Source organism: Globicephala melas, chromosome 4, assembly GCF_963455315.2.
Source record: "Globicephala melas chromosome 4, mGloMel1.2, whole genome shotgun sequence".
Taxonomy (NCBI): domain Eukaryota; kingdom Metazoa; phylum Chordata; class Mammalia; order Artiodactyla; family Delphinidae; genus Globicephala; species Globicephala melas.
In genome coordinates, this window is record NC_083317.1 from 67,055,522 (window position 1) to 67,081,385 (window position 25,864).

At 38.3% G+C, this 25,864-nt stretch overlaps 1 protein-coding gene and 1 non-coding gene across 4 annotated transcripts in view; one reads left to right on the forward strand and one right to left on the reverse strand.

Annotated features, from left to right (window-relative positions):
- Positions 1–25,864, reverse strand: part of GOLGB1 (golgin B1) — an 87,129-nt gene that overhangs the window by 14,102 nt on the left and 47,163 nt on the right. For 2 of the 3 annotated variants that reach the window (XM_030857874.3, XM_030857865.3), the window contains exons 11-15: positions 23,466–23,580; positions 20,743–20,816; positions 13,277–18,480; positions 10,499–12,407; positions 4,641–4,819 (exon numbers count right to left, since the gene is read on the reverse strand). In XM_030857874.3, coding sequence (XP_030713734.1) covers positions 4,641–4,819; positions 10,499–12,407; positions 13,277–18,480; positions 20,743–20,816; positions 23,466–23,580 — 7,481 coding nt within the window. The remainder of the gene's footprint in view (positions 1–4,640; positions 4,820–10,498; positions 12,408–13,276; positions 18,481–20,742; positions 20,817–23,465; positions 23,581–25,864) is intronic. The other variant, XM_060298133.2, reaches the window with a different exon arrangement.
- TRNAG-CCC (transfer RNA glycine (anticodon CCC)) lies at positions 18,549–18,621 on the forward strand. The gene has a single exon. It is a non-coding gene; the product is annotated as a tRNA-Gly (tRNA).

The following is a 25,864-nucleotide window of genomic DNA, read 5'->3' on the forward strand; positions in this document are numbered from 1 at the left end:
CTCATTTTCTTCTTCTAAAAGTGACGTTAAATGTCTTCCTTTCCTTCTCATAATTTACTCACATCCACTTGATATACAATTTTTCTTTTCTTCAAAACTTCTCAAATGTGGAAGGTAAAGAGAGAAAGGCTAAGAGAAAGGTGGAAAGGGAGAAAATGAGGGAGGAAAAAAATCAATAGGCCAGAAATCATTTTCTTTCTCCCTCTTTTTCTCTTCCCTTAAGGGTCAACTTTATAAGGAAAGTATCCTTTCAGAATGCCCTGTGAGGAAGTTTAAAGAGGAACAAGTGGCTGCAGAAAATAACCCTTTAGAGCCTTGCAGCCCTTCTTCCGTTTACACTAGCAACTGGACACAATATTTTTTTTAGTTCCAGGTGATCTGGAGATAATATGGGAGATGTCAAGGTGATGTTCCCATGTGCTCCCAATCACCTTTGGGGGGCCCTAAATTCAGTGGTCAACATTAATGTGCATCTGAGGGAAGATGATCTCTTGATGGTGAATTGAGATTCTAACAGAATAAGCTAGGGCAGCTATTCCCTGGCGGAAAAAAGGATGAGGTTAAAATGGAGCATCTTTCTTCTAGGGTTCAATTCCAGAAAGAAGAAACAGAAGCAATTTGTATTCCCAGAGAGCAAAAATTCAGTATTTTTACCTTCTCTGCAATCATCCTTTGATTAAAAAAATGTGCTCTTGTATTATCTGGGGAAGTTGCCAACTCCATGGAATAAGTTTAATATATTTTCACTTATAAAAAAGTCTGTAAAGATGTTGAATATGAAAATCTTTTGGACGTAATTTCACTCCATAAAATTTAAATGACCAAATTCTAAAAAGCATTTTGCTCTATAAACCTTGCTTAAGGTTTATTTTGAAATATCACGTTAGTAAAGTGCATGGCATCTAGGATCTGTGAAGGAACAAATCTCTTCTATCTACACATTAAGAGCTCTCTTAGGGATGTTACAATAATAATTTTACTATATTGATATCTGTCATCATGGTAGATAATGTAACCTGGATGGGACTCTAGATTCCACCTCATAATCTCTGTATTCACTTGCCTATGTTTGTCCTGTAGCAGCAGGTGAGACAAAGCAGGTGCTGCTTGATCAGCAGCACTTTCCAACATGGAGATTCCCCTTTTAGTATCAAACTCTGAAAGCTTTGGGTTTGATTTTACTAAGGTGGCATGTACCACCATCTTACACTAAACAGTAATAAAGTCCCAACAATGAGGCTGCAACAACAGGACCTGTTTTTATACACTGTTAAGCACTTATTCTTTACCTTTACTTTTCAGATCAAATCTGAAACAATGAATTAAAAAACCATCCAAAATTTGAGTTCCTATCATAATTTTTTTCCCTCTAGTAGAACATATAGCACTGTTAGTCATCTTTAAAGGAAAAGGGCTTGGATTTCTAGATCCAAACAAGATGGAGTAGATGCAGTTTTCCTTATTCCACCCACTAAGTATAGATTAAAAAAACCTTGGAAATTATATATAAAACCAAACATAAGACGACTGGAAAAGATGGAGAAGAAGGTAGAGAAGCTCAGGACTCTAGGACTTAAGGAATGACATGGTGGTGACTTCACTGGTTTTCCTTTTTGAATTCTACATATCCCAAACTGGGTGAGGGAGGATCCAACAACTTAGAACACGAATGAGTACCAAGAAAAGTTTGCTGTCTTTTGCCAAAGGCCCAGGAAGGGGAGGACTAGCAAGACAGAAACATTAATGACAATAACCACCCAACTGCAGCAGAACGCCATGGAAAGACTACAGTATCTCCCTACCGCCATTAACAAACTCCTAGTGAACAGATTAGTGTCATTCTTGCCTGGAGGTAACTAGGTGCACCTCACCCTCCATGCTAGGTGGTGTCAGAAGAGACCAAGTGGGGACTTCCCTGGTGGGCCAGTGGTTAAGATTCTGCGCTCCCAATGCAGGGGGCCTGGGTTCGATCCCTGGTCAGGGAACTAGATCCCACATGCTGCAACTAAGAGCTCGCATGCTACAACTAAAAGATCCCGCATGCTGCAACTAAGTATCCTGCATGCTGCAACTAAAGATTCCACATGCGGCAATAAAGATCCCTCATGCTGCAACTAAGAGCCAGTGCAGCCAAATAAATAAATATTAAAAAAAAGAAGAAGAAGAAGAAGAAGAGGCCAAGTGTGTACACTGGACTGTCCATCACTCTGGTAAAGAGGTGCCTCTCTCTAACCACCCTCACTCTCACCCTCGCTACGGTGTCATTGGAGACAACATGTGGAGACTGGACATCCACCTCCACCCATAACAGACTAAAAATGTTCCCCCCTGTTCCTGCAGAGGTAGTAACAGAAGACGCCAGAGGGAAGTTTGAACTGTGGGCACTAACCAGTGGTAACAGGTGCCCCTCCTCAATCACCCTCCTGCAGTGTCAGTGGAGATTAAGTGGGGAGCCTGGACTTTCACCACTGCCCAGTGACAATGAAGTGCTGCCCTCCACACCCCTGAGTGGTATCAATGGAACCCATGTGTGGAGCTTAGACTTCTACTCTCACCTAACAGTAATGAGGCACTGCTCCCTGCTAACTGCAGTCTCAGTGGAGTACTAAGTGGGGAGCCTGGACTTCCTCTGGCAGTATCAGGGCACTGCCTCCCACTAGGGGTTATCAATGAAGGCTGAGTAAGGAGCCCACTGGACTTCACCCTCCTCTAGCAGTAAAGTGGCAGTGTTCCCCTTCCCCTGCTGGCATGGTGTCAGTGGAAGCCTACCAAAGATTTAAGTAAGATTGAGTCTTAAAACTTATAGGACTCCAAAACGTCCAGGTTACAACTGAAAATCACTCATCATACTAAAAACCAGGGAAATCACAACTTGATTGAGAAAAGAAAATCAATAGATTACAACACCCGAGATGACAGAGATGTTGGAACTATATATATGGAATTATAGAAGTATTTTAAAGTGGCCATCATAGAAATGCTTCAACAAGCAACTACTAACACACTGGAAATAAATGAAAACAGAGAAAGCCTCAGCAAGATACAAAGACCTGAATGGAAATTTTAGAATGGAAAACTACAATAGCCAAAATAAAAAGCTAACTCAATGGACTCAATAGCAGATTGGAAGTGATGAAGGAAAAAGAAAAATTATCAGTGAACTTGAAGACAGACAATAAAAATTACTGAATTTGAATAAAGAGAAAAGTAATCAATAAATTGATTTCATCAAAATTAAAAAGACCTTCTCAATGGAAGGATGAAAAAAATAAACTGCAGACTGGAAGAAAATATTTGCAAGCCATGTATCTGACAAAAAAACCTGTGTCTGGGGACTTCTCTGGTGGTCCAGCAGTAACGAATCCACCTCCCAAAGCAGGAGGTGCGGATTTGATCCCTGGTCAGGGAACTAAGATCCCACATGCCGTGGGGCAACTAAGCCTGCCCACCACAACCACTGAGCTCGCGCACCTCAACTAGAGAGCCCGTGTGCCGCAAACTACAGAGCTCACATGCCCTGGAGCCTGCACGCCACAACTAGAGAGAGAAAAAAAGCAAACGAAAAAACCAAAAACCTGTATCTGGAATACATAAAGAACTCTCAAAACTCAACAGTAAAAATTAACAACCCACTTAGAAAATAGACAAAACACATGATCAAATATTTCATCAAAAAGGACCTATAGATAAGCATGTAAAAAAATGTTCAACACTAGTAGCCATTATGCAAATTAAAACCACAGTGGAACAGCATTACATACCTGTAAAAAACTAAAATTTAGTTACAATATCAAATGCTGATAAGGATGTAGCATTTGATATTGAAACTGGACCACTCATATATTACTGGTAGGAGTATAAAATGATACAGTCATTCTGGAATACAGTTTTGCAGTTTCTTAAAAAACTAAACGCCACTTATTATATGACCTAGCATTTGCACTCCTGGGCAATTATCTCAGAGAAATTAAAACTTATTGTCCACATAAAAGCCAATACACAAATGTTTATAGCAACTTTATTTATAAGAGCTAAAAATTAGAAACAACACATGTCCTTCAATGAGTGAATGGTTAAAGCAGTACATTCATACCATGAAATACTACTCATCAATAAAAAGAATGAAGTATTGATACACACAGTGATGTTAACGGATGTCAAGGGCATTATGCATGAGTAAAGCTAATTTCAAAAGGTTGCATACTTTAAAAAATTCTCAGAATGAGACAAAATTATAGAAATGGAGAACAGATTAGTGGTTGCCAAAAGGTAGGGATATGGGGATGGGAGGGAGGGGAAAAGTGTGACTATAAACTAGTAGCACAAAGGACACATCTGTGATGATAGGGCAGCTGTATACTTTGTTGTAGTGGTGGTTACATGAGTCCACACATATTATAAAGTTGCATAGAACTATATACATACTTGAGTGAATGTCAAATTGGTATGAAATCTGCATAAGATCTCTGAATTGTACCAATATCAATTTCCCAGTTTTGAAATTGTACTATAGTGATGGGAAACTGGATGAAGGGTACATGAAAGCTCTTTGTACTATTTTTGCAATTTCCCATAAATCTATAATTATTTCATTTAAAAAAAACTAAAAGAAAAGGGTTAAATAGCAGGGATTACCATACCTGAGCTGATGCAGCTCATGCTGCCAGGAGAGGTTTTCCTGCCTGAGCTCTTCTTGCATAATCTGAAATGTTTTTGTCTTATCTTGATACTCCTGAAGTTGAGCCTTCAGTGGACGTAACTCAGTGATTTCTTGGTTAATCTGTAAGTATTGCTGCTGCAGATTCTTCAATTCCTTCAGCTTTAACCAAAAGGAAAGTAAAAGGGTGATTCATCACATTTCACTCATTCAGCTGTAAGTCAGCAGCACCTCCCTGCTAAGTCAGTCAACATCACAACTGACTACCAGCACCTAACAGTCCACTGACATAATGGCAGCATGAATCCCTAAAATGGTGAAATACAAGCAGCCAGGCTGGTGGGAATCTCCTGATGGAGCGACCATCAAGGCTGTAGGGCCTGACCACTACTGCAACTTCAACCCCAGCCCACTGGCCCTGAGGTTCTAAGTTGACACTAGATCTACAACTCGGAGATAGGATAGACTTAAAGGACTTAACAGCTTCTTGGTGGGTGGTAACTCCCTAGAACAAGAAGTGTAAAGATAGATTGGCTTTCTATTTAGTCATATGCCCTGGCTAGGCTTCTAAACTTTCTTACATGAATATCAATCTTAGTTCTAGCTTAGCTGATGTTGATTATAAAGAAGGCATTGATGCCCAGGCCAAGTGTTAAGAGCAGTTAGAATTTGGAGTCAGCTGTCCTGCCCACATAGTGTGTGATGCTATGCATGTTCCACACACCTTCTAAGCCTTAATTTCCTTCACCTATAAAATGAATGTAATTATAGTACTCCTCATAAAGATTATGAGAATTCAATGAGAAAATTAATGCACTCCACACATAAAAGTTAGTGGTGGTGATGATGATGATGAACTTGCCTTTAATTAGCAAAACTGCCTATCTACATTCCAGATATATCTTCTAACTCTTTATCCCCAATATTCTTTAAAAGCTTGGTAGTAAGAAATAATGTCAGGACATCTGGGCAAAGAGAGAGGCCTTGAACACACATCTCTTTCACCCTCTCTGGAAACATCACTAAAGCTACAATAAAGGCATCATTTTATAAGCATAGAAAACAAGAAGAACAAGAGAGGAGTCAGCAGCAACAAAATTAATTTTAGAAGCTGAAAAGGAGATGCATAAATGGTAACTGACTTAACAGATCTGGGAAAGGCAAGTCTTAAGCTGGCAGTAGGAAAAGCCAAGAACCAATAGAATTTACTCTGCAGACTCTTCAAAAGGCTCAGGAATTAACAGCACCAAGTACCTCTGGAAAAGATGGTGATGGGGGTAGGGAGGAGGAGGTGATAGCTGAAATAAGGAGGATTCGGTGAAAACTGCTTGAGAACAACTATATCCCTAAATACCGTCCCAGTTCCACACTTTTTGTTACTCTGACAGACAACTAGAATTTTATTCTCTAGAAGAAGTTAAAAGAGTGTCTCTGGACTATGGAACACTAGGTACAGTAGAAGGTAAGGGTACTGCTCCAAAACAAGGGTGATCAAGTGAATGTGTGCTTTCTGAATGCTTGAAGCCTTTCCCCTTCTTAGCTTGAAGAGTGCTGGCACACAGGCCTTTACCGTCCATAAGGGAAATTGAGAAGTCTTCTCTAGAAAATCTGACCAACCCAAGAGGAACTAAAAATATCAACATGGGGACTACCCTCAAAAATCTCAGCAAGATCACCATGCACTGAAACTCACAGCTGGTTAAGTCCCACCCACAAACATTTTAGACTCTGCCCACAAACATGAAGAATAAACCAAGGATTAACCCTCACCTGAAGAACAGCTAACATTAAGCAGGGATAAAAAGAAACTAGAAGAAAAGTAATTCAGAAGACATCAGCAGAAGAAAGAATGTCATGTACTCAAAGACTTAAGAGAATATTGGAAGTTAGAAACATTATAGTAGAAATTTTAAAATTATAAAGAAAAACTTATTATGAAAAAATTTCAAAGAATAAAACTACCCCCAATCTTCTTGGAGAGATAAATTAAGAATATATATCCATGAGAAAAAAAAAATCTTTAGAAATCAGGAACATGATAGCAAAAATGAAAACTTCAATATAGGATGCATATGATGAATGTGAGAAAATCTTCCCAAAGTAAAGCAAAAACAATAAAAAAGGTAAGAAAATTATAGAGCCAATCCAGAAGGCCCTACACCTAAACAACAGGATTTCCAGGGAAAAACAGGCAATAGAGAAAAAGGATGGGGGAAAATGGTAAAATAGAATTCAAAAGAATTGCCCAAAATTGATGAGCATGACTTCTTAGATTCAAAGGACTAGACAGAATGATAAAAATAGACCCACACCAAAATACATTATCATGAAATGTCAGAACACACAAGACTAAAAGATTCCATTTACAGTTGACCCTTGAACAAGGAAGGAGTGGGGGTATCCACCCACTGTGAAGTCAAAAATCCATGTATACTATTGTTGGCCCTTCATATATGCGGTTCTTCTACTGAATATATCCACTGTTCTGCATCCACAGAGCCAACCACCCACTGATCCTGTAGTACTGTAGTATTTACTACTGAAAAAAATCTACGTATAAGTGAACCCATGCATTTTAAAGCCATGTTGTTCAAGGTCCAGCTGTATTTCCAGAGAGAGAGAAAGAGATAAGAGATGAGGGAGAGAGGGAGAGAGACAGAGACAGAACTATCTCACAAAGGATCAAGGATCAGAATATCTTTAGACTCCTGAACCACAATGTAAGCTAAAAGGGAACAGACCAATGTCTTCACAATTTTGAAGGGAAATTATTTTCAGCCTAGAATTCTATACTCAGCCAAACTATCAATCAGGTGTAAGAGATAAGACATTTTCAATAAATTTACCTCCCCTGTATCTTTACTTAGAGAGCTGCTGAATGATTTATTCCAACAACATCATGGCACAAAACCAAGATGAGGAAAACACGGAATACAAGAAACAGGAACTCTAACACAGGAGAGAAATGGAGGGAGATATTCTAAGATGAAAACTGTGTCCTAGGAGTACAGGGCAACTGATTCATTTAAGAGCAAAAAAGAGATTCCAAGAGAATTTTCTTCCTGAAGACTAAATAGATAGGAATAAACATCTTGAAAAATGTGGATTAAATGGCAGTAAATCTGGCGTTAATTACATTGATAAGTACAAAGAAAACTAAGTAAGCAACAACAACAAAAACACAGTTATTCACTCCAGGAAAAACAAAGGTGTTGAGGAAACTAACAGTAACACATGTCTCAGGTCTAATAGCATTTGTAGTCATAAAAATGTAGACATTGAATATTGATTTAATCAAAATTAAAATTAAATTACATCAGGACAATGGGGAAGGGGTTGTATATTGAAAATGTACGTGTATACTGTGAAAACAGAGGGAGTGGGCTTGCCTGGTGGCGCAGTGGTTAAGAGTCTGCCTGCCGATGCAGGGGACACGGGTTCATGCCCCGGTCCGGGAAGATTCCACATGCCGCAGAGCGGTTAGGCCCGTGAGCCAAGGCCGCTGAGCCTGCGCGTCCAGAGCCTGTGCTCCGCAATGGGAGAGGCCACAACAGTGAGAGGCCCGCACACCGCCAAAAAAAAAAAAAAAAAAGAGGGAGTAAAGAGAACTAAACCCTGTTAGCATATAAGAAAGTCAACAGCTAATGCAAAGAATGAAAAGCCAAGATGCACTATAAACATGATATTTAGCTACTGAGGAAACACCAAAATAACAAATTAAAAGGGTTGAAAGCAGATTGCCTCAGAAGAAGGAGAAACAGGGTTGGGAATGCTACTGTTTGTTTTTCTTATCAAACATTGTAGAATTTAGTGACTCATCAAATATATGTGTATAGCTTTATCTTTTAACCCAAAACTAAAATAAAAACATATTTTTGTTTTGTTTTAAAGCAAACATATATTCTTTATGCAATCCACTCACTCCTCTAGTCCAGATACTCTAAATGTTACCTTTGGAATAGAGCAGATCATCAGAAAGCTGTGTGTCTGGAACTGCATTTTAGCCACTTGCAGAGGTAACTTCAGTGAATTACTCAAAATTCTTTTGCTATGCACTTACATCAAGGGACAGCTAAATAAAAATCCTATAAAACAATTATTATATTTACTGTAGAGAAGTAAAGAATGTTTCATAACTTCATAGTGACCTCCCTATGGAAACACAGAAGAAATTTCTTACAGGCCTCAATACTTAAAGAATAACTATTCTTATCTGTTCCAAGTAGTTTTACTTTCTTCCTTTTCCCTAAAATATGGACACTGCAATTCATACACAAGGTTTTAAAATTCCATACTTCTGATGGCTGCCAGACCTCAGAGCAAAATTAGTGGTCCATCTTTCTAATAGGATATTGTGATAGCCCTTTGGGATAAGTTTACTCCTAAACTAAACTTACTTCTGGTTTAATCTTTTTCTCTCAGATCCTAATTTTCTTTTCCTTCCCAGTTCCTCACCTTATATTACCTTGAAAAACTGTTCATATCTTTATATGCTACCTCAAATCATTTTCAGACTGAAATAAGTATAGACAAACAAAAAGGCACCTCTAGAGATTTGCTCTACAGCCTTTAGGTAGGGAAAATCCTAAGGAAGTTTGAACACATATGAAAACTCCAGAATGTTTTCAGAGTTGTTTGTCATGCCCTAGTAGAATCCTAGAATCCTCTGGGTTAACTCCTTGCCACTTAGACCCTCGGACTTTATTTGCGAAACTTCCCTTTGACTAATTACATAAAGAAAACCAAAGTCACCTAAGCTCCGTTCAGACCTAGCTCATCTCTTGGGTGGTCCTGAGGGAAAGGAAGCATAGTGTAGGCAGAGGTGACAAACCGCTGGCCTAGGCTAAATGTTTAAACTGATAGTGATTGAAATAAGTTATTGTACATGCAGCCAGTGGCTAAGAGACTAGAAACTTCAATGCTCATGAGACAGACTGAGAACAAGATATGTGGAAAAGAAGATTTGATGGACAATTAACAATACATTCAGTAAGTATGCAGAAGGGCCTCAGCGGCTGTAGCAGAGCCTGTATGCAATATCATTGAGTCAGACTGTCAGGCCTTCATGTGATTTATAACCCTGCCTAGGCTTTATGACTTGTTCATGGCAGATATAAAAGCCTCAGTCTCAAAAGTTCCTATAATTTCCCTACACGACAATTTCACAAAATAGAGAAAAGTGTTTTCAGTAACAACACATATAGAGAATATACATCAATTTTTGATTATCTACCATATGATTAAATACCCTTCTGCTAAAAACCATGGGAAATATGAACAAGTATAAGACATGACACATTTACCAAGAGTTTACAATTTAATTGTGGAAATAAAAAATAAGGGTATAGAAATTAAACACACACACACATACACAGACACCCATATATATCAAGGCAATATGGGACAAAGGAAAAGAAAAGCACTAGGGAAGTACAGACAGAAGGTAATAGACAATCAAGCGGTCTGGAAATGTAGCCAGAGGATTTGAGCTCTGGGGCAACCTTTAAAGAGTAGGAAATATGTGCCCAAAAAAGGAAAATGGAGAGGACATTTTGGTTCAGAGGACAATAACGTGGGTAAGTAGATCAGTTTGTGGGTGAGTAAATCAGTTTGGCTGAAATGAAGAGGATGAGTAGAGAAGCAGTAAAAGAGGATGCTGGAAAGAGAGGCAAAAACAAACTATAGGGTATTAAACCCAGGCTAAGAGGTTTGAATCGTCCTAGAATGCCCAGATAATATGAATAAATTTTTTTTATCATTTTCTATAAAAATGAAAATCAATTTAAAGAAAGTTTCAAAAACTCTCAAAAGAAGATTGGAAAGAGAAATCTAGATACTCACTAGTCGGTCTCGGTCATTTTGAAGTGATGACATAGCTTTTTTTAAACTCTGTACTTCATCTGGGCTGGTTGAAGGTGGGGCTGCAGACCTCTGCTTCCCTTCCTCTGACTTGCGGAATTTGTCCAGTTCACTCAACAGGCGATCTCTCTCATTCTGTAGACTGGCCATAGCCTTGGAAAAGGACTGCACTTGGTTGTAAGAGTCTTCTAGTTGTGAGGACAAGTGAAGCAGTTGGTCATCTTTGGATAGAAGCTGTTGGTTAAGTTTCTCAAGGTGGGGCAAGCTGTTATCCTCAGTGGAGTTAACTGGAAACGCAGCTTTAGAAACAAGAACATCTCTCTCTTTGCTTAAGAGGCCTTGCTCTTCTCTCAGCTGTGCCAACTCCTTCAGACTGGCCTCATATTTCTTTTTCAGTTCCTCAACTTCCTCATTGGCATGATCTCTACTATCTTGTAGGGAACTCATTGACCTTCCAAAAGACTGGATTTGTGCTGTGAGACCTTTATTTTCTTCGGTGACCATGAGTAACTTCTGTTCCATCTCTACCAGATCTCTTGCTAGCTCCGCCACCCTCTCTTCTGCTGTTTCAGTTTCATTTCGCATTATCCCTGCATCATGATGAAGATGCTTTAATTCTTTCTTCAGTTTATCTTCAATTTCACCTACCTTTTTGGCAGCTTCCTTCTGAACACGAACCAATTCCTCTTCCAGTTCTGTAATTCTCTTCTGAGACAAAGAAAGGGTAGTATTTAACTTCTCTACCTCTCCTTCTTTTGCTTTTAATTGGGCCTGGAATCCTAAAGTACCTTCTTCTTGCAAGGCTGTCAATTGTTTCTTTAGTTGAGATAGAGATACTTTTAAGTTCTCAATCTCTTTAGATAAACCTCGTTTCTCCTCCTGTAGGGCAAGAGAGAACCTCTGCAGCTCCTCCTTTGCTTCCTCAGACTCCTTGAGCTTTTCTTCTAATTTAGCATACTCACTTTTCACCTCCTTAGTCTGCTGAAGTTGAGCTTCAAGGAGCTGCTTTTGCTGACAGTCCTTCCTTGATATCACTTGGTTCAGGTCTTCTCTATATTGGATCAGTTCTGCATTGAGCTTGGCATTCTCAGAATTGAGATCATCCATATGACTTCTCAAGCATCGAATTTCTTCCTTCAGCTTATTATTCTCAGTAGCAGCATCCTGGATGAGTTGGTCTTTTTCCAAGATCACAGAGAGATGTCGCTCTTCCAGCTGTTGGTAGTCACCTACTATACGGTCTCGGTCATCCTGGAGAGAAGACATGGATTTAACAAAGGAATTCAACTGAGCCTTCTGTTGCATGTTCTCCTTTTTCATGTTTTTCAGTGTTTCCATAAGCTGATTGGTTTTGTCAACAGCTTTTTTGTTCTCTTCTTCTAAAACAGTATTCTCCTCTTCCTCCTGGGACAGCAGATTTTCCAATTCTTTAATTTCTTTGTCATGCTGCTGATGCAGTTCAGCAACTACTTGGACTGCCTGTTCCTTGGCAGAAAGCAGGCTTATAATCTTCTGCTCTTTCATGTTTATTTCTTCATGCAGCCTACTGGTCAGTTGTCTGGAGGCCTGAAGATCTGTCTCTAGCTGTTCATAACTGAACTTACAATTTTGGATATCAGCCTCTTGCTGCTTTATGATCCCTTCCAAATTTTCTTTATTTTCCTTATATTTTTCTAAAGAGTTATTTAAATCAGTTGACTGGTCTCTGAGAATCTTCATTTCTGATTCCAACTTAGCTAATTCATCCTGAGAACTACGGTATAGATGTTGAGTCTCTTCTAGCTGGGAAAAAAGTTCTTTGTTTTCTCCCTGTAGAGTATCACAGATCTTCTGCTGAAGCTGGACTTCTGTCTGAGCTTTGGACTCCCAAATCTGCTTGTCATGTTCAAGCCTAGAAAAAGAGAGAAGGTCATTAATTACAGATTTCAAGGGAAAAGTACTTGATGCCTAAGGAACACATACTAAAACATGTACTCAGATCTACAAGTGAATAAATATTCATAATTGAAGGTGTTCATCTTTTTAATAAAGAGGTATTAGCCCTACTGAATGTTCTGTATTAAAGGTATATTGCACCTAAGAATTTGTATAAAAATAAACTCCAAAGTATGTTGCTAATTTAGTGACATGACCTTGGACACTCTAAAAAGTGCCCCCAATTTTGTTCTTTGCTCTAGACAAGCTGTTGTCTGGCCCCTTAACGGAATAATCTTGGTATGAGAGGCAATGAGGAGACCTGTCTCAGAGCAGAAGGATCCTACTAAAAATGAGAGTACAAAGTGTGGGGGACACTGTTATTTCCTGAGCTTGAAAAGTGATATGAAATTGGAGTTTGAAGAAAGTAACTCTAGCAGGCATATGCAGTATGAATTTATGTGGAATATGAGGAAGAGAAAAGAGGAGATCGTTTCAGAGGCTAAGGCAGTAATTTGAGAGTACAATAATATGTACTATGGTAAAAATTCAGACAAGGATAATGGAAATGAGAAGAAAGGAAGAAATCTAAGAGATCTCTCAATAGAAAGATGGGTAGAGAAGCAGATGTAAATTTTTCATGTTAATACAAGTTGTAGGAGAAAGTCATTTGTAAGTCATTTGCAAGAGAGCGAGAGAGACAGAAGTGAGAGGGAATACATCTTCAGGGAGAATTTAAACCAAAATCAGTCCCATAATATTAAAGGGAATAGAAATAGTTTAAATAGAGACTTCCTTTGCCTTCAATTACCTTTGGAAGAGCAAAAAAAGTCATCATTCATTTACCTGGAAATGTTGATCTTCAATTCCTCCATGTGGATGGACATCTGCCTAAGCTGATCCTTTAGAACACTGAAATTCTCTTCTTTAAGTCTAATTTCTTCTTCTTTGGTTTGAATAGCAACACTGAACTTCCTCTCCCATTTCTTGGCTTCATCTATCACCCTGTCCCGATCATCCTGGAGGGAAGACATGCTCTTAGTGAAAGCTGCAAGCTGGGCCACAGTACTATCCAAGTTTTCCTGAAGTTGCTTAACTTCCTTGTCTTTCTTGTTCAAAGTAACCTGAATCTCTCCAAATGTCTCTTCTAAGTGGACTTTTTCTCTATGCAAAGCATCCAGTTTCTCTTGCATATTCTTCTTCTCTTTCAGGTGTTTCTCCTCTACCTGCTCCAGTCTTCGCTCAAGATCTTCATCCTTTTGTTTCATTTGGCTTTTAACTGATTCTTTATTTGACTGAAGCTCCTTTTTCAACTTGAAATTGTCTGCTAGGACCCTTGCTGCTTCACTTTGAGTGTCATCTAGCAGTACTTTGAAGCTAGCTAATTCTGTTTCTGCCTTCTTGCGATGTTCATTGGCTTGAGCCAGATTTTCTTTGGTTATTTCCAAATCTTTTTGGGACTCAGTCTGAACAAATTCTAAGGCCTTAACAGTTCTCTCCAGAGCACTGATTTTCTCTTGGTACCTAATGCAATCCTTCTGCAGCTGCTTTACTTCTTGCTGTTTTTCTTTTAACAGCTCCTGAAGTTCCTTTGCATGACTTTTATTGCCAGGCCCTTTCTGAGCACCTTGTATTTTCTCCATATATTCCTTTCGTATTTCTGATTCCACCTTAGTTTTCTCCTTGACTAACTGCTGCTTTTCTTCTTCCAATTCACTCACACACTTTTTAAGGTTCTGCATTTCAGATTCTAGTAGTTCATTTTTGATTTGGGCATCTGTAACATCCTGATAATAATTCCCAATGCTTCCATTAAGTTCTGCTAATTGATTCATAAGCCTCTCTTCCAAATCATCTTTCTCTTCCTCTGCTGTCTCCTTTAGCTTGGTAACTCTGGCAAGTTCTTCTTGGATTTGCTGATTTAATGAGTTTATTTTGGTTACTTCTTCCTGAAGCATTCTTAGTTCAGCATCCTTAGCTGATATTTGACTCAATAAAGCAGCTCTCTCATTTTCTAAAGTCTGGCTAAATTCCTTGTCTTTCTGCTTGTCCTCCTCTAATTCAGTGATTCTTTCTTTGAGTTGATCCATCTGCTGTAGGTAATTATTAATTTCATCATGTAAGCTGACATTCTCACTTATATCAGGCTTGGCACTGTTCTCTGAATGAATGGATTCTGAATTTTCAGACCTTGGGTTCATACTTGGAGAGCTTTGCTCATGGGCCTCACCTGGAGCAGACTGGGTTGCCTCTTCAGTGACAACCATCCGGTTATCATGTTTCTCAGTGGCCTCCAGGCTAGCTTGTTTGGATACATTACCTTCTATCTGATGCTTTAAATCCTGAACCTCTTCACTTAAAGAGTCCTTCTCCATCATTAAAGCCTCAAACTCCTTAGAAAGGGTTTTATACTCTGTTTGGACCCTTTCTAGTTCCTCCTTCATGTCAGAATTGGAAGAAAGAAGTGCTTCCATACTATCTTTAGATGTACCTCCTGCAGGGTGTACCTCTGCTCTAAGCCTCTCATTCTCTTCTTCCAACTCTAGGATTTTCTGCTGTTTAGATTTAGCAAACTTTCTCATCTTTTCTTTCATCTCCTCCATTTCCTGTTTAGCTTCCTGCAACTGCTTTTCTGTTTCTTTCTTGTTTCCTTCTGTGCTTCTTAACTTGCCGTATAGTTCTTGCTTCTCTTGCCTCACAGTTTCTACCACATGCTGAATCCTTTCTGCCTCATTACTAACATTCTCATAGGACTGCAGAAGAATTTCATATTCCTTTTGTAACTCTTTGTGTTTCTCTTGCCACTCTGTTATTTCTGCAATCTTAGAACATTTCAAAGATTCAATTTCTTTCACTAAGTTTTCCTTGTCTTCAGTAAGACCCTCCAGAGCTAATTTCAGACTTTCACAAGAACCATTGAGACTTTGATTTTCCATTAAAGATATGTCCATTTCTGCAATGAGTTTGTCTCTTTCTTCCTGAAAAAGAGCTAACTTGCCTAAGAATATATCTTTCTCTTTATTTTGAGCAGAAACTTGGTTTTCCACATCTGCCAGAGACTGGGTGAGATGTTCAATGTTATCTCTGGCCAAAGACAACTCCTCTTGGAGACGTTTGTTTTCTTTTAGTACTTCTTTTCGGGAAATAAGGGCAGCTTGCAGTTTCCTCTGTATTTGTTGCTTTGCTTTACTTTCTTCTCCAGTCTCTTCTGGTTTCTGCTTCATTTCACAAAGCTCCACCTGTAACTGCTTTATCTTCTCATCATGTTCTTTGGCTTGCATTTCCAGTTCTGTATGCAGAGCCTTCACTAAATCCTCTTGTTCTGTTATCTCTGTCTGTACTTTAGTCAGGGCTGTTTCCTTCTCACTAAGCTGTCCAGAAAGGTATCTAACTTCTTCTTCTTTTTTGCTTATGAGTTTTTGCAGTTCATCTAGTTCAGGCTGTAATTCTCTTAAATGTTCTAATCCAGTGATTTCTAGTTGACTGCTTTCCAGTTGTTGCCTCAGGCTTTCTGTGTGGGCTTCAGCTTCATGGGACGCTGCCTTCAGACTCTGGATTTCTAAATTCTGTTTATTTATCTGCTCTTGTAACTGAAATACCTCTTCTGATTTTTTAGTCAGCTCACTTATTGTAGAGCTAACCTTCAACTCTAACTCTTCTTTCTCAGTCTCTATTTCTTTCAGCTGTGTCTTAATCTGGGCAATAGCAGTATTGCCCTGCAGACCATTTGTATCTCCAGGATGAGAAGGCCAGTCTGGGTACAAGTCAGACTCTGAAGCAGGTTGAGCAGGTTGCTGCTCTGTGGCTTTGAATAAAGGTTCTTCTAAACCTTGAGTGGGAGAACCTGGAACCTGCTGGCCACTGCCTGGGAGTTTTCTGTCCGAAGATTCCTTTACTTGAATCTGTAGTTGCCTTAGTTGGTCCCCAATGTTCTCATTTTCCTTGCTTTGCTCATCAAACTGTTCTTGCAAGCGATTATAGTCATCTTTCTGTTGCTTGAGCTCCTCCCGAAGATGTCTTTCTTTCTCCTGTGCCTTTTTTAGAATCACCTTGCGAGAGGTTAATACTTCCTGTAGCTTCTTTTGAAGTTGCTCCTTTTCTTTTTCAAGGTCCACTATTTTTTCTTCCAGTTCTGGTTTCCAGTGTTCTCCACTACCTGCACCAAGTGGACTGATGGCTGCTGCTACTTTTACAGGTGCTGCTGACTCTCCATCACCTGCATCCTTGTTACCTGTGGTTAACTTTTGGATAACTGTTTGGTTTTCAATGATTTCTGCTTGGAGCAGATCTATTTGGTTTGTCTTCTCTTGCAAATTCTGATTCATCTGTTTGACCACAGCCTGTAACTGTTCTTCAGCTGCTGCCTTTTCTTCCAAATCCTTCCTTATCTGCTCTAGTTCCACTTCCTTCTCAGATATTACCTGTTTTAAAGATATTACCATTTCTATTTCTCGGCACTTAGAAGTCATACATTTTTCTGAGTCTTTTTTGCTTTCTTTATCTTCCTCCATTTCCCTCCTCTCACTCTCACTGAGTGGGGTGTCTTTCCTGGGTTCATCTTTCACTTTGGCCAATTCCTCTTCTAATCTACTGACTCTCTGTAGAAGTTCCTTTCTGTTAATAAGAGCAGCCTGGAGCTTTCTTTTTCTCTGCTCACTTTCTTTCTTTACAAGGTCTAATTCATACTGAAGTTCTTCTTTACTTATTAGCCCTACTGGGTTCAGCTCATCATAATTCTGTTTAATGCCAGAAACAGTTTCTTTATCTTCTTCCACCTGCTCTTTTTTGGCCTCTTCAGCTCTGGATAATAAATTCAGCTGTTCTTTAAGAGTCTTAATTTCAACCCCAAGAGAAAACTTCTCTTCATTAAGCTGAACCATTTTCTCCATCATACTAAAGCTGATTTCTGTCACTTGCTGATCCTTCTCCTTGATGGTTTGTTGGAGGATTTCCACATCTTTCTTTTTCTCTAGTAAGAGTTGGTCCATTTTTGCTATTTCAAGTTCCTTCTGTGAAAGAGCCTGTAAAAGTTCTTCCACCTTATTTGAGATATCCCGCTCACGGTCTGCCCCCTTGAGCACTTCACTTTCCTTCTTCTGCAGCTGGCTCTGCAGGCTTTTGATCACTGTACTCTGCTCGGAAAACTGAACCTGCACATCATCAAGTTCGTTCTGTAAAACTTCAATCTTTACATCTTTAGTTTTGGCTTCTATGCTGAGACTGTGGATCTGTTCAGTGAGCAAGTTGTGATGAGCAGTCTGGCTTTCATAGTCAAGTCTTTTTTGCCTTTCTGCTTCTGCAAGGTTCACTTCCAGTTGCTGTACCTGAGCCCTCAGTTCCGTTACCACACTAAGTTCCTTCACCTGAGAAAGAAGTTGGTCTCTTTCTTCAGACAAAGCAGTGAATGCACTATTGGTGTTTTCAGCATTTTTCTTAAACTCTTCAATCAGCTGGGTTAGGCTGCCTATTTCCTTAGCTTTCTCATCTAAATTTTTCTCATAGATCTCTTCTGCTTTATGAAGGTTTAGCTCAAGCTCCAAAATTTGACCTTTTAGCCTTTCCAATTCATCCTGGTGATACTGACAAATACCTGATACCACAGAAGGGGATTTATCATCATCATCCTGCTTTGCTGATTTTAATTCCATTCCAGTGTCACTTAAAGATATTTCCTCAGATGTTCTGTGTTGGTATTTAGTGTTCACCTGTTCTTCTTTCTCAGTTGTTGGAAGACCGCTCTCTCCATTTGGCATGGGGGGAAAATGTTGCCCTGTATCTTCAAGCAATACTGTCATTTTAACTGGAGGTATTCCTTCACTCTCTGTCTGTTTCATTTCTTTTTGGTCAGGGACCTCAGGGTCACCGTCTGCCCTTTTGCCTTGAAGCTGCAACTTAAGGAATGCAATCTCCTCTTGGGCTTCTTTCATTTCCAACAATAAAGTGGATAGTTCTTTATGCTTCTGAGAAAATGTGTTCTCCAGGACATCTTGTCCACTTTCCTCAGCAGAAGAGCTGCTCTTGTTGAGCCTGGCAATATCAACCATGCTCATCTGTTTTTAAAAAAAGAAAGAAAAAGCCTCAATCAAATGTTTTATAGAAAAGAGCCTAAGTAGGGACTTCCCTGGTGGTCCAGTGGTTAAGACTCCGCACTCCCAATGCAGGGGGCCCAGGTTCAATCCCTGGTCAGGGAACTAAGATCCCACATACCACAACTAAGCCCTCATGCCACAACTACTGAGCCTGTGCACTCTAGAGCCTGTGCACCGCAACTAGAGAAGCCTGCGTGCTGCAACGAAGACCCAGTGCAGCCAAAATAAATAAATCTCCAATATAAATAAATAATAAATAAATAAATTTATTAGAAAGAAAGAAAGGGAGGGAGGGAGGGAGGGAGGAAGGAAGGAAGGAAGGGAGGGAGAGAGGGAGGGAGGGAGAAAGGAGCCTAAGTAAAAACTGGTATTTTGTGCATTTTCCAAAACCTAAAACTTTTCTGTCCAAACCTTCCTAACATAACACTGCTAAATACTTTTAAAATCAGTTTTCCCAACTTGGACCTCTGAGGGCATCCTGTCAATGCTGCACTGAGGTCATGTCATATTCATAACACTTAAGGAAACCTGAGACTCATTTTCTAAATATTCCGCACTTGGGAAACTTTTCCTTCAGATTAAAACTACTTATTTCTCCTAAGAACTGCTTAAAAATAAAAAGGGAAGCAGGAAATGAATTAAATTTTTGTTTCATCCCATGCCAAGGAGGAAGTTAGGGATTCCTTTTCCTAAACTATCTATTGAAATGGGAAGTATTAGATAAGACAGCCATTAACAGACAAATATCAAACCAGTTGATTGAGATAAATTGCCAGGATAAAATAATCAAAAAGGAGTTCTGTTGGGGATTGGGAAGACATTATGGACCTGTTTTACAAAATATTAACCAAGTTACTATTACAAGGATTACTGTGTTAGACTGCTCAATCCACATAAATTATTCTATAATTGTTTTCTTGGGAAACAAAACCAGTGAATCTCATGGCAAATTTAGTATTTTATTAAATGAGTTTGGGGACATGGGTCCAATCCCTGGTCTGGGAAGATCCCATATGCCACAGAAAAACTAAGCCCGTGAGCCACAACTACTGAGCCTGCGCTCCAGAGCCCGCGAGCCACAACTACTGAGCCCACGTGCTGCAACTACTGAAGCTTGTGCACCTAGAACCCGTCCTCCACAATAAGAGAAGCCACCGCAATGAGAAGCCCATGTACCGCAACGAAGAGTAGCCCCCACTCGCCACAACTAGAGAAAGCCCACGTGCAGCAACGAAGATGCAACACAGCCAAAAATAAATAAATAAATAATTTTTTTAAAAAAAGGAAGTTACATTATTCCCCAAAGCCATTTATGAGTCTATCACTGACTTGTTGATTGGAAGGACAATTAAACACAGTACAGCTAACAGTAATCTTAAATCAGCAGAATATTGAGCAACCATACATTTCTTACAGTAATTTTTAGGTTATAAAAAGCACCATTCTCTGACAATACCCTTTTTAATATAATCCTAAGTGAAACTGTGCCAACTGGGGAAGGGGATTTGGGGAGAGACTAGAGACTTTATCTAATCTCTTCACTGAGAAACTTATCTGAGATGGGCAAAGAAGCTGAAATAAATGATAACCTAGCATGAAAAATGGGTTATCAAATCCCAAGCAAGTGCTACTGTACTTGTGTTGGTTCTGAACAAACAAAAAAATTCCAAATATTTAGAAACAAGTGAGAGTAAAAGATAAATAATAAACATTACAACTCTTAAACCTCACTTTCCAGGTAATGTAATTCTCTATCAACATTAGAAAATTGCAGAAAAGCTTAGGTTTGAAATTACCTCCCTTTGATTGAGCTCATATTCTGATTATTTTAAGAATGCATCGGTCTTCCCTGGTGGCACAGTGGTTAAGAGTCCGCCTGCCAATGCAGGAGACATGGGTTCGAGCCCTGGTCTGGGAAGATTCCACATGCCACGAAGCAACTAAGCCGATGCACCACAGCTACTGAGCCTGCGCCCTAGAGCCCACGAGCCACAACTACTGAGCCTGCACCCTAGAGCCCGCGAGCCACAACTACTATGCCTGGGCACCTAGAGCCTGTGCTCCACAACAAAACAAGCCACCCCAATGAGAAGCCCGCACACCACAACGAAGAGTAGCCCTCACTCACCGCAACTAGAGAAAGTCCACGCATAGCTACGAAGACACAACACAGCCAAAATAAATAAAATAAATCATTAAAAAAAAAAAGAATGCATCACTTACCTCACTGACTTCTCTATCTGCCTCTCCAGTTCTCTTCTGAGCCTCTAGGAGAGTAATCTGAGAGGACAGTTTTTCTGAAAGTCACAAAATAAATATCCTTAGAAGATAAATGTAGAGTGTTTGAAAAAAACAGAGGTATGATTATGTATGTGGCTATTTGAGATGCATGAAATAACCAAGAGGAAAGAACAGATACAATAGTTTGGGGGAGATAAAACGTTTATTTTATTAAAGAAGTTGCAAAAGAAGATGAGAAGATGAGATATAAGATAGAATGGTACTAGGTGTTAATTATTAACCTGAGTGAAGTATAATAAATAGTGGAAGGCTTTAAAGGGAATAAAAATGCCAGAGCATATGACAAAAAGCAGCTATTTCTGTGGCATAATTTGGGACTTCTAGGGCAATAAATTTAACTTAATTTATCTATAACCCTCTGTATCCATATTATAATGTATTAATATAGCACTTATAATGTCTTCAACATTCTTTCACATATTTTCATAAGGACGTCAAATTTTAGCACTAGAAGGGAGCTATCCAATCTCCTCAATGACCATGTGAGGAAACAAAGAAATGCCATGACCTACAGCTAGTTCATAGAGCTGGGATCAGAATTCAGTCTTCTGAATTCCACCCCATGTTTACAAAGTGTGTATTTAAAAACAGTAGTAGTACCTTGGAGGATAAAAATGTTGAGTATTAATAAGCCCCCAAGAAGTTTATACTCTTTCTGAGAAGTTAAGACAAATATACTAAAGAAACAAACAAAAGAAGCATATTTTTTACACTACATCCAAATGTCTTAACGTGACCTACATGATTTGACCCCACTTATTCTACAAACTCCTCTGCTTGTACCACCCCTTTTTTGCTCACTCTAATCCCAAGAACACTGGCCTTCTTTCTGTCTGCAAACATATCAAATTTATTCATACTTCAGGGTGTTTGCACTGCTCTTCTCTGCTTGGGATTCGATTTGCTCAGCCTCTTTTTGCATGGCTGTCCCCTTTTCATCATTCAGGTATCAAGTGCTCAGAGAGGCCCACCCTAACCACTCTGACGCTACTTTCTTCTTCCCCCAGGCACATGTGCAGTAGCCTGTTCTATTTTTATCCTAATACTTATCACTCCCTGAAAGTTTCTTATGTATATACATGTTTATAGCCTGTCTTGTCCTCTAATATGTTCAGAGCAATATGCTTAGCAACTAAATTAGTGCCTGGTACATAGGAAAGGCACCACAGATATTTGCTGAATGAATGAATGAACATTTATGAAACGAATTCAAGACTGTATATAATATGTTCAGACATTTCACAAGATTATTTGAGGAAGGAGCACAGTGGCAGAAATGGAAGCACAAAAGGTGAGTTTAATAGAACATGACTCATAAAACAAAGGTAACCTATGAGACCAGACCCAAAAACTAATACAGAAAACAAGTCCAGTGACCCCTGCAGGAAAGAACAAAGAGAATGGAACTCACATAAACTCTAAACCACAGTGAGCTACATGAAAGTGACAGGGACTGCTTGCAAAACTACAAAATAAGCATCACAGATAAGATCTCAAAGAAGTATTTTCAGTGGGTTGAATAATGAACTGAATTTGTGGCGTTCTTTCTTTATCAGCAATGGTGGGACTAGTCTAATAAAGGTATACGATCCCTAGTTTATAGCTAAGTGGAACTGTAAGATGGTTAAGTTGGAAATATTGGCTATAGACTTTAGGAAATGGTACAAACTTTATTTGGTATTCATTCTCACTCTTAAAGATAAAGCATGGTAGTCAGTTACTCCAGGATAAAATAGATAAGTAAAACGTTATTAACTAGAAGTTATTAAAACCATAAGGTCCTTATGAAGCAGGTGACAAATGGAAGGAGGTATTATCTTCATTCTTACTAACTCTTCACACACAGTCCAATAGAATAAAGTGCTAAATTTAGTTCAATCAAACAAAACTTTATTCAGCAGTCACTCATTTGCCAGGTATTATTCTAGTTCCTGGTAAAGCAAAAGACGAAAAAAAAAAGGGCCCCTGCCTTTGAAGAGCTTATACTTTATCTCTAAAGAGCTTATAATATAAGACATAAAATTATAAATAGATGATCTTAATACAGTGTTAAAAGAATGCAATTTGGAAGCACAAAAATGCATTTAACCCAACTTTGGGAAATTAGGATCGACTTCCTGAAAAAGATAATGGCCTAGTTGAGGCCTGAAACATGAGTAAGAATTAGCCAAGCTAAAGAAAAGGGATAAGGTCCTAAGCAGTATATACTATGAGCAAAAGCCAAAATGGTTTCTACCTCTGAACCTTTATTTATACTGATCTCTATTATCTCACCCCACAAATTTATTACTGGAAAAGTCTTTTCTATCTTTATTTTGGCTATTTAAAAATTCATTGTCTTATTAAGGTCCTATTCAAGCCATACTTCTGAGAAGATTCCTTGGCCACTCCAAAGTGAATATAATACAGATCTCCTGCAGCATCTATAGCCCATACTGTAAAATGTTATACTTATGTAAACACTGGTATTGTGCTTAAATTGTTTAATGTGTATTAATCCTAACTTCAATAATTACCAGCCATGCTGTCTAAGATCTTTATTATCATAGAATCAGAGAATCTACATGTTATACATATATAGTGATAAAAGTAGAGGCACTTGTGGGTTAAGAAGTCAGAGAATTATGGTTTTCATTTGTACGTACCATTCTCAGCTTTCAGCTCCTCCAGCTCTACAGAATTAAAGAGCAAGGCTCCCTTTTCATTCTCTAGTTCTACCACTCTCTTCTGCAAAAAGGCAATACTCTCCTCAGTGACTGCCTAAATTGTAGAAAGACAACAAATTAATGATTCTCCAGTACAAAACTCTCATACTAATGTCCAGACAGCTTCTGGCATTTTTGTCTTCTAAAAGTTCTCCAGCCATGAAAATACTTTTAAAATAGCATCTACTTATCTGCCTAGGTAACCTTTAAAGTAATACTTTTCATCTGAAGACAGAAAGAGAAAATCTTTCACACAAATTTGCAATTCATTGGCTTTTGAATTTAAGACTGAAGTCTGGATTACAAAGAGAGAAATTCCAAGTCTACTGCACATGAAAGAAAATTTTCAGAATCCAAAAAACTAAAAGTGCATTATGAGTTCTGGAAAAACTTCAAGTAATCTAATATATGTGTAATTGGAGTCTCCAAAGGAAGGGAGAGGGTCAAAAAAAATATTTGACTAATGAACAGCAGAAAATTTTCCAAATTGATGAAAACTATAAACATAGAGATTCAAAGTCCAAGCAAAAGAAACATGAAGAAAACTATGCAAAGGCACATCATAGCCCAAGTGCTCAAAACCAGTGATAAAATCCTAAAAGCAACCAGGAAAAAAAAAAAAAGACAAGGATGACAGATTTCTTGTCAAAAACAAAATGCAAGAAAAAAGATAGTAGAGTAATAGCCTTAAAGTACTGAAAGAGAAAAAAAAAACCTATCGATATAGCTTCTCTAGTCAGCTTTTAACAATATCTTTTAAAAACAATGGAGAGATAAAAATGTCTTCGAACATACAAGAGCTATAAGAACCCATCACCAGCAGACTTGCGTGCTCATGACAGTACACCCACATTAAAAGAAGTCCTTTAGGCAGAAGGAAAACAAAACCAGATGGAAATATGAAACTACACTAGAGTTTGGCAAAATTTGGAGCCTTCCACCTGTTTTTGTAAATAAAGTTTTATTTATGGCCTAAAAGCCTAAAATATTTACCATTTGACCCTTTATGGAAAAAGACAGCCAACTCTTGATCTATCCTAAAGAAAAGTACCAGAAATGGTAACTGCAATGGTAGTTAAGATTTATTTTCTTATTATTTGAATCTTCTAAAAGATAAATGACTAAACAAAAATAAAAATTTTTGTTTATAACGTTATATTTTTGTACTTTTTGTTTATAATATATACATAAGTAAAATAATAATAATATAAATCCCAAGAGTGAAGAAATAGAAGTATATAATTGTAAGACTTTTATTCTATACTTGAAGAAGCACAATATTATATGTAGGTAACTGTGATAAAAATGCAGACTATAATCCCTAATGCAGTCACTACCATAAAATAAAAAATTATAGCTAATACGCTGAAAAGGAAGAAAAACAGAGTCATAAAAAATACTCAACCAATTTTTTAAAAGGAAGGAAAAGTAAAAAAGTAAAAGACAACAGTTGGAAAAATGGAAAACAAATAACAAGGTGAGAGACTTAAAACTATATCAACGACAACATTAATGGAAATGGTCTGAACACTCCAAGTAAAAGGCAGAGATTGACATATTGGATAAGAAGTAGGCTCAAACTCTATGCTGCATATAAACTTTAAATATAAAGACAAAAATAAGTTAAAGAGTGAAAAAAGATACACCATGCTAAAACTACTCAAAAGAAAAGTGGAATAGCTATATTAATATCAGAAAGAACTACATCTCACAGCAAAGAATGTCACCAGGGATAAGGAAGGTCATTTCATAATATCAATGGGTCACTTAATCAAGAAGACATAAACATCCTAAATGTCTAAGCCCCCAATAACACAGCATGAAAATACATGGTGTAAAAACTGATAGAACTGTAAATAAATCCACAAATATAATATGGGATTTCAATAATTGAGAGGCAGAAAAGCAGCAAGGACATAGTACACTTGAATAAGACTATCAATCAACTTTACATGATTGGCATTTATAGAACATTCCAGCAAACAACAGCAGACTACATATTATTTTCAAGTACATATAGAACATTTACCAAAACAGACAACATTCTGGGCCATAAAACAAGTCTCAACCAATTCTTAAAGAGCCAAGTCATATAAAGTATGTGCTCTGACCACAATGGAATTAAAATAAAAATCAATAACAGAAAGACCTCTAGACATATGACTCCCAAATATTTGGAAACTAAGTAACCCAGGGGCAAAGAAGAAATTAAAAGGGAAATTAGTATTGTGAACTGAATGAAAATGAAAATACAACAGAACTTGTGAGACACTGCTGAAGTAGATTTTTTGGGGAGAATTTATAATGCAAAATGTCTATATTAGAAATAAGAAAGGTGT